The sequence below is a fragment of the Sycon ciliatum genome, chromosome 9 (genome assembly GCF_964019385.1).
Source record: "Sycon ciliatum chromosome 9, ocSycCili1.1, whole genome shotgun sequence".
Lineage (NCBI taxonomy): Eukaryota > Metazoa > Porifera > Calcarea > Leucosolenida > Sycettidae > Sycon > Sycon ciliatum.
Window position 1 is genome coordinate 9,797,361 of NC_088651.1, and position 8,730 is coordinate 9,806,090.

The following is an 8,730-nucleotide window of genomic DNA, read 5'->3' on the forward strand; positions in this document are numbered from 1 at the left end:
CCTGTGCCGTACCGTACCATCAAAGACAGCTGGCCACAATATTCAAATAGGGCTTTCAAATGCAAGATCATAACGTGAAGCAACTTGGAAGAATGAGTATGTATGCGATGTGTATCGGGGGAATGCATGCGATCGCCATAACACATGGCTGAAATGTTTATAGTTTCCAGAACTACATTTCTCGTCACAATCAGTGGGTCAAGATAATTTTGGCAAAACGCACCAAAAGGATAAACTACTGTTTTCGTGCCAATATACAGAGATGGCTATCTTTTATGTGCCCAACAAGCGTGGAAAGAAAATTCGCTGCAACTTTCATGTCAGCTGGGAGAATAGCGATTAGGGCACCACGCTCGCCATGGGCATGGCTGTCGAAGACTTGAGCATAACCAGATGGGAAAAATACCAGAAGAATGGTGTAGGGATTTTGAATTAAAGAGGCAGGAAGAACAGATTGGGAAAGAATAGCCTGATCCTTACACTTCTTTAACAACTTTGATAAACCTTCCTCATTTCGTGCACCAAAATCGGAACGAGGTGCCACCCGAAGTGGCTTGCCTGGTATGACATCAAGCGCATCATAAATGGCAAGGAGATTGTTCCCCAACTTGGCATCATCATACAGTCGATTGCCCTCTCTCATGCTGTTTACAAATCTCTTCGTGACTTCGGCAGATGACAATGGCTGTATGGGGTAGGGCACAGTCAGGTACTTCCAGGCCTGTAGACATGCAATGATGGTGCAGGCATTGCTCCATTGCCGCCCATCCATTCGAGACTGGCACATGTCATGTGGCAAATAATGCAATGTATCCAGGGAGACCCGTGAAACTGCGGCTGCAGCAGATGCTGAGGGTGCTGCTGCTGCGGCTGACGGTGCTGCGGCAGATGCTGAGGGTGCTGCTGCTGCGGCTGACGGTGCTGCGGCAGATGCTGCGGGTGCTGCTGCTGCGGCTGACGGTGCTGCAGCAGATGCTGACCGTGCTGCTGCTGCGGCTGACGGTGCTGCTGTTGCGCCTGATGCTGACGGTACTGCTGCTGCGGCAGATGCTGACGGTGCTGCTGCTGTGGCTAACGGGTCTGCAGCTGACAGGACTGCGAATAACTGATTCACCATGTCGGGTGTGATGGCTGATGCTGACGGTGCTGCTGCTGCGGCAGATGCTGACGGTACTGCTGCTGCGGCAGATGCTGACGGTGCTGCGGCTGATGCTGACTGTACTGTGGCTGATGCTGACTGTACTTTGGCTGACGGTGCTGCGGCTGATGCTGACGGTGCTGGTGCTTTGGCTAACGGGTCTGCAGCTGACAGGACTGCGAATAACTGATTCACCATGTCGGGTGTGATGGGCAGTTTCTGTGATGGCGTAGCAGCAGGGGTTTGCAGTGGTGTGAGAGTAGAGATGTCGGTGTGCTCAGAAGTTTCTGATGCAGGATCAGCGCTGAGGTCACCAGCTTCAATCTCCTTCAGGAGAGGATTACAAAGATTAGTTAGCATTGCACAGACTTGGAAGATTTCGCTGGAGAAAGAACGGTATTGGTAGGGTATGTAGTCGAGAATGGCGAAGATCTTTATGCGTTGTATGGCTCGCTCCACATGGATCCGAGCTCTTGCGATGCGGGCAGTTACATTTGCTTGAGCAGCGGTAAACTGAGGAGTAGTGAGAAAAGGAGGAAGATTTAGAGAAACACCAGCCGGCATCAAGTCATGGATCAGGAATCCTTTATCGGCGAGTACCATGTCACCGGCTGTCAACTTTGACAGCACTCCACAGTGGCGAACGACTTCTTTGTCGCTGGTTGAACCTGGGTACAGAGGACTGACATAATTGACAACACCGTTCGGTGCGACACCCACAAGACCTTTGAATGTATTTTTATGTTTGTAGTGGGAATAGGTCCACGTCTGAGTGTCCATACGGCTTGGAATTGCAATTTCGACTTCAGTACAATCAAGTATTAAACGACAACTGGAGAACGTAGAGAAGCAGACGGGTAGAGAAGTCTTGTTTTTCGTGACGGACGGAAGTTGCGACGGGAGCATGCCTTGATAGAGTACAGTATGAAGGACAGAAAGCCATGTATGGAAGATATTAGATATAGTGGTGTGCGAAGTGCCGAAACGTAAGCCGAGGTCAGTCAGACTGAAGTTGCACCGCAACTTCATGAGGGTGATGAGGAGCTGGTCCTCCATTGGTACCAGCTCCACTCGCCAGCCCTGGTGATACTCTATCGGGAACCTCGTGCAAAGACGAAACAGGATACGAAAGTCGTCAGCAGACGGCAGGCCGGTGTAGTGCCGAACAAGTTCAGCTTTCCGGGAAATAAATTCGAAACAGAACTGGATTTCCACCTTCGCTTTTCGCTTTTCTAAGGCACTAACTTCAGCCTTCAGCTTATCATACTTCACTTCGAGAATTGACGTGTCGATGCGTTGGAAAAGTTCAAGCAGGCGTTGCATAGTAGTAGCTTCACGTTCAGCAGCTTCGCGTTCAGCAGCTTCACGTTCAGCTTCAAATGGGTCAGCTTCAGTTGGTTCGCTACCATCCTTGTCCGTATCATCAACAGCTAATGCCTTTACAGTCCGTTTCCTGCACAAAATAATGGAGAGACAGTGAGAAACAAAACAAAAATGAAAGATTGCCTGTCGATGGTTCACAGTGTTATGAAATACTGATCTGGTCCTCTACTAGAATTCACATAGCACACTTCATTTAGGGGGATGGCAAAACAAATTTAGAAATCGCTTCAGGAGAACATCAAGTTCAATATACAAATCTCTTACATTGACCTAGACTACATACCTTCTATGCATTGGTTCAGGGTCCTGAAAACCGAACGCCTTATCCTTATTTCGTGGAAATATAGTGGGGTCCTTCTTTTTATCTCCGTCTTTGAAATGACAGCTACATAGTCGAGAACTGGCATCTGGCTCCTTGTCTTGTCGCCTGCAAAGTACAGAGCAAACAATATCCAGGAGAGTTTAGCTAGCTGCTCAATAACTTGAAACAATAGTAAATAGTCACAATAGATTGCATCATAAAAAGCCACCTACATGATTGTATAAGGATTTGCACAGTCTTGCTCATGTACTAATTTGGTTTAGCTTAGCCTAGACGGCTATCATTGATTAAAAACAAAATCGTTCTGCCAAAAATATAAGTTAGCACGGCAGGGCATGATTTATCCCATATCGCATGGCAGTTTGCGACGCAGATGCGCCTACTTCGCATGGCAGTTTGCGACGCAGATGCGCCTACTTGCGACTCAAGGTCAGGGTTGTGTAACGAAAATGTGCGATGCATGCCATGCATTGCGGTCGAAAGGTCGTGTGAAGTGTGTACCTGTACCCCACATGTTCTGAGCACTCGGTACGGTACTGACTCTGACAGTAGCACAAATACGTTGTCGACTGCGCAGATTGTGGAGTCCACAGACTAAATGTTATCAAGAGTATATAACCCCCCAAGAGTGTGCAACTCTGCACATGGAGTCTCCGACGGCGAAAACTCATATCACGTGTCTCTGATACGTTCGTACTACGTACAAACGAAGGATTGCGTGCGTGCAATCCGAATATCTGCCATGATTTGGCTGGGGATTTGCATACCCGCAGTGAGTTTCTGTCAGAGATTTTTTTTATTACTCCGCTGCTCGCTAAAAACGGGCTGGAAACGTACAACTGCGACACTGCACGTGATGTGAGTTTTCGCCGTCGACGTACCCCATAGAAAGGGTATCAGGAGTTGCACACTCTTGGGGAGTTATATACTCTTGAGGTTACATTGTACACTGCACTGATCTTTCATTTATGCCATGCACTGTAACACACGTGAGTTGCTATGCATCTGATTCTGGGTTTGAGTAAATCATGCCCTGCAGGATATGAAAGAGAAAAATCTGAGGAAGAATTTATCACGCCGTAGATATTTACGCACATCCGTCACCAACCAAATGTTTGAAGACCTATGGGACCAACTACATGTAGGCTTCCCTGCAACTATGGGAAAATAAAAAAAATAATTGAAAAAATTACTTCCACTCGATCGAACAAAATACAAACTGTGAAAAAGCGTTACGCCATCCATCCGCCAGCAAAGCAAAACGCATTAGCAGACTTGGTAAGCATTTACTCACAGCGTGAATAGCACATCACGATAAAACTATCCAGGTACTGTACAGGCTGCCTACATATCCTTACCGACACATCTTCCTCCATATCTCTCTGCGCTCTGGATCCCTCGCCGGGAATCGGAAGAAGCTGCACTTGCGATCCTCTGTCCTGTGGTTGCATTCTGCTGCAAAACACTGCACCATGGTCATACGAAGCCGCCCTGCCGGGTCAAGAGTATACTAGGTATCGAAAATTGCTCCCACAGTTCTTCAAGTGGCCTCTTCTCAAAATGTCGCTTCTTTCTGCTTCGAAAAGTATGGGAAACAGCATCAAATCAGCTTGACGCGAGTGGATCCAAAAAGCGAAGTGGATCCAGTTTTGTTGCCAAGCGACGATTGACGTCATCACTTTCAAGCCCTATTCTTCCTTGTTTTCACTGCATTCAGCGAGCACCTGATGTAAGTGTGCAGTGTGAACCATGGTGAACGGGGCTGTGAGTGCTTGTGAGCTTCGCACTACTACTACTTGTACTAGTACTAGTAGTAGTACTAGTAGTATGTCTTTCTTCCGCGAGCCAGATGCCGAAACATTTCGTCGTGAATGGTGGAAAGGATATTTTGCCGAAGTACGAGCACTGTGGTGTAGCGGTGGGTACTCGGTCGAACGGCATTCGGCATTCCGTAGCGGACGTGGACGGATTTTGGCACGGAGTCACAGCTCGACGACCACTAACCTGTGTACATAATCATTGCTGTCTTGCCGGGCAATGGGTTTGCCTTCGACAACATTCTGTTCCGAGCGCTCGTTCTATGCAGAGAGACCGGGACAAAGCCGCGCAATTATCCCCAGTAAGTACTCATCGTGACCCATTTCTTTGTTTGATATTGATCCACCGCGCGCAGCTTGTCAACAATCACAATGTGCAGTACGAAAGTTAATGGTATTACAGGCTCTGCCCTATATGGGTCAGGGAATATTTTACTTTCAATTTTTTGAACTTTGGTATGAGCTCTGCGCTCAGCGCTTTTTCAGGGTATGATTTTCGGGTTGTTCTTGTCGGGTCGCAGCGTCGCGGACTATTCCATCGTCTTCAGCGTCGAAAAACTACTGGCCATGTGAAATTACAAGGTGGTGAGACGCTTTCGTCTTCCTCTACGAGCGAATTTGTCCGCGCCAGCATACCAAAGTATGCAATTTCGTACGCGCAGTTCGAGTGACGAGGCGTGTGTACTGTACACTGTACTGCATGCACTGACTGTGCGGTCGTTCTCGATTCTCCCATCACCCCCATTCATTTCTGTTTCCAACAAAAGTCCAACTTGGCGCACTTCAAATCACTATAACTCAAGAATGGCTGGGCCGATTTGAATAATACTTGCAGATTTTCTATGTACTACGCCTGGGAGAATCGAATGATACCAAAATCGAAGCGACCGGAGCAAGTTTTGGAAATTGTGTGTAGTCACTAGCTACAGTAGTCGCAAACCTAATCTGGTGCCAAAATGCGTAGATAAGCACTTTCGAAGTCTAGTTTTGCGTATCAATCTCATCCCTAAGAGACACACCTGACATGCACACTGTACATCATTGGGTGCAGTGAAAAATCAACATGCATCGCAGTTATCTGCGACACATTTCTGAAGTTGCTTTGCACCTCAGAAGAATTGCGTAGCAAACTGCGATGCGACAGTATGTATATAATACAACCCAACAGTACGCTTGTACGTGAAATATAAACCCACATACTACCACTAGTGGGATGTATTATACTTATGCTGACCTTCATACAGGGGCAGGCAGGCATAGTGGGATGGTCTAAGACCATGATTGAGAAACAGAGGGTACCAGGTTCAAGTCCTGCTTGGAAGCGGAAGGAATTTTTCCAGCCGTGCTGCGACCCACAGTTAATTGGGAACTCGTGGCCTGGCACGAGGGTAACATGGATGCAGCTAATGGGATTTCGGTCTTTGACCACTTGGTGGTGGGTCTGATCTACTCACCTCCCCCCGTTTAGGCGCTGCATCTGCGCCTTTGATCCTAGAGGGTGGTGGCGTTCCCACGGCGGATGCGGAAAACTCGGCTTCCAGCCGAGTCTCACGCGAACCGTGAAATTTTAATTTTTTTGACCTTCATACAAACTGACAGTCAACTTCTTCCTGTTTCTAAAAAGGAGTTTGTATGCTGGTGGTCTATATGGGGTTTGTATGAGGTATGAGGTTTATTATGCCCAATATAAACCACCTGCATGATGGGGCAGTAGACTGGAAGTTTGTATGAAAGGTCAGCATAAAGTAGTACAGTTGAACATCGATTATCCGCACATCGACTATCCGACCTTTCGATTATCCGTAACAGTTTTTTTGGGCGCACGTGCCGTAGAGTACGCACTGTGCATGTAGTGAGCCATTCAAAAAATACGAAAAATTTGAAAAGTAGCACTATTCTATTTACAATGTACATGTACAGTTGCGCTCGGTGAAATCCGGCCCGAAGTGCAAAGCCGGCGCCGCGAAGCCAGCTCCCATTACATCACTGGCGATTTGTGTGTATGAACTCAACTGTACGCACCTCGTGTAAAAGTTCGGAGTGCACGTGTTGCATGCTAAGCAAAAACAGTTCAAAATTTCTTTCATTCACTTCACTGAAGCACAGCAGGATCTTCTCGATAGCGGAGTACCCAACATCCTGTTTCAACCTCCCTGCTCGCGGGACATGAATCCAATCGAGAATGTGTGGGCTCTTCTCAAGAAGAGAATAATTCCACATCGCTGCGAGAATGCTGACCAGCTGGTGCAGGCACTGCACCTGGAGTGGGACTCGTTGGGTCCTGACACGGTTTCCCCATACGTGGAGTCAATGTCACGTCGTGTTGAAGCCCTAATCGAAGCTGACGGTGCCCACACAAAATATTGAAGCCCTGCTGTTCTGTGTATGAAATAAACTGCTTCGAAACGATATCCGTCTTCTTTACTTGTGCTGAACTGAAATGAATGTTACACGTGTCTTTGTTTGGCGCGGTTTTTTACACTTTGGTGTAAGCATGCATGCGTATGAGTACAGCACATGCACAGTTCATACGGCACACGCGCACACTAGCACTTGTACAACTTTGAGGGCGTCAAGGGCCGCAACAGTACTGGGCGCCAGTTATGCACTTCGGGCCGGATTTCACCGAGCGCAACTGTACATGTATTTACAGTGTGTTTTCTTATCCGGAACATTTGCCTTATCTGAACACCGCCTGACAGTTGTCTGCCCAGAGGTGGTCGGATAATCGATGTTCAACTGTATAGTATTTATTCATATTTCTGTAGAGCAGTCCCCACAGACCTATGGTCTCCTTACGCGGTAGAGGCGACGGTTCAATACCGGAACGGCTTGACAGCCAAATTTGTATAGACCCACACCGATCATCAGCGTTGATTGTCCACTCGAAATATGTTTGTGGAAGGAAACTGGCATGTTGAAGTTTGCTCTGAGGCCAGAGTCAATCGAACTGAGCCACTCCTTTGTGTTGACCCATTGCCTCCAAGTTTCCCAATTTTTCGCTTCAAATCAGAGGTGGCTCCAAACCGGAAAGGTTTTGGAGTGCACGTCAAATTCACTCTGAGTTCTGAAATTAGGTAATTGCTATGGCTCCACGACGGCCAGTACAGAGCAACAATAAGCCTTGTGTGTGCTTCCATTAGTTTTCATTGGTATGCGGTGCTTTATTGGCGAGAGGCGAGCCGCTGTTTACCTGCGACAAGAAGTTGATTTTTCGAAAGTCGTAAAACTCAAGTCGCAGTGCGAAGCAACAAGTCAAAAACTCACCTGCTTGGTATTGCGCTTCTGGTCATCGCAGAGCCATTACATTTTGGCTGGGAATAACACACTGTAGTCTCACTGTGACATATGTTTTCTAATCAAAATACCAAGAGAGAAAGTGAATATTGAGTCCGTTCCGGTTTGCAACCTATGTCCTATTTGAAATCGTCGCCTCTACCCACGTCTGTCCCATGCATGCGACGCGCGTTCAATATGGCGGCCAACTTTTAATCTTTTTCATTTTTTACGCGACCTGGCCTAGTCGTATGTTTGCAATTTCGCTCGACTTCCATCTCAAACGGGCAAGGTCAACCGAAACCATGGGTGTTTGCCAGTTCATTCGATAGAGTTTAGAGCTTGGACTGGCCTTGCCTTCGACTGTGCCGCCGCTCGAGCGATCTTCTTGGGTTGCCCACGCGCTACGCATGGTTTCTTTCTCGACGTGGGTGCAATTATGTTTAGATCGTCGCTCGATTTCAAGGGCTCGCCAACCTCGCCAGCGAATTTTCTCCGCCTCGCAGGCAATTTTCTAGTATACCTCGATGTCCCAGCCTTTGGATTTCGTGTATTCCTAAGCTTGATGTGCATCACTGTAGCTTTTCGTGGCCATTTTAGAGACGTTATTTTATTCAGAAATGGAGGCTCATGTTAGCATCCTGTCGTCGTGTTGTCGTATTGGAGGGGAGAAATTCGCGTCAAGGAGTGGACGGACGAAGTATCGTGTGGCAGATCATACTGAATCCATGTTGGCAGTGTTAACTTTCATCTCAATGTGGATGAAACCAAATACACCCTGAACATTTTTGCCA

The 8,730-nt window shown here is 47.4% G+C and overlaps 2 protein-coding genes across 2 annotated transcripts in view; one reads left to right on the forward strand and one right to left on the reverse strand.

Moving 5' to 3' along the window:
• Window positions 1-34: 34 nt before the first annotated feature.
• On the reverse strand, window positions 35-4,499 carry LOC135825057 (uncharacterized). The gene is made up of 3 exons (XM_065337794.1): window positions 4,202-4,499; window positions 2,805-2,948; window positions 35-2,591 (listed from the first exon to the last, which is right to left on the reverse strand). Exons 1-3 carry the CDS (start codon window positions 4,321-4,323, stop codon window positions 236-238), a joined length of 2,622 nt encoding a protein of 873 aa, XP_065193866.1. The 5' UTR covers window positions 4,324-4,499; the 3' UTR covers window positions 35-235.
• Window positions 4,500-4,668: 169 nt separating this feature from the next.
• Window positions 4,669-8,730, forward strand: part of LOC135824613 (myosin-11-like) — a 42,873-nt gene continuing 38,811 nt past the window's right edge. The window contains 1 exon segment of the mRNA XM_065337346.1: window positions 4,669-4,962. Coding sequence (XP_065193418.1) covers window positions 4,693-4,962 — 270 coding nt within the window. The 5' untranslated portion in view covers window positions 4,669-4,692.

Bases quoted from the DNA above. Each gene is read 5' to 3' on its own strand.
- LOC135825057 (XM_065337794.1), bottom strand. From the start codon at position 4,323: ATGACCATGGTGCAGTGTTTTGCAGCAGAATGCAACCACAGGACAGAG. The intron at 2,949-4,201 runs GTAAGGATATGT...TGTACTTTGCAG, and splicing joins ATATGGAGGAAGATGTGTCG to GCGACAAGACAAGGAGCCAG. The intron at 2,592-2,804 runs GTATGTAGTCTA...TATTTTGTGCAG, and splicing joins CCTGAACCAATGCATAGAAG to GAAACGGACTGTAAAGGCAT.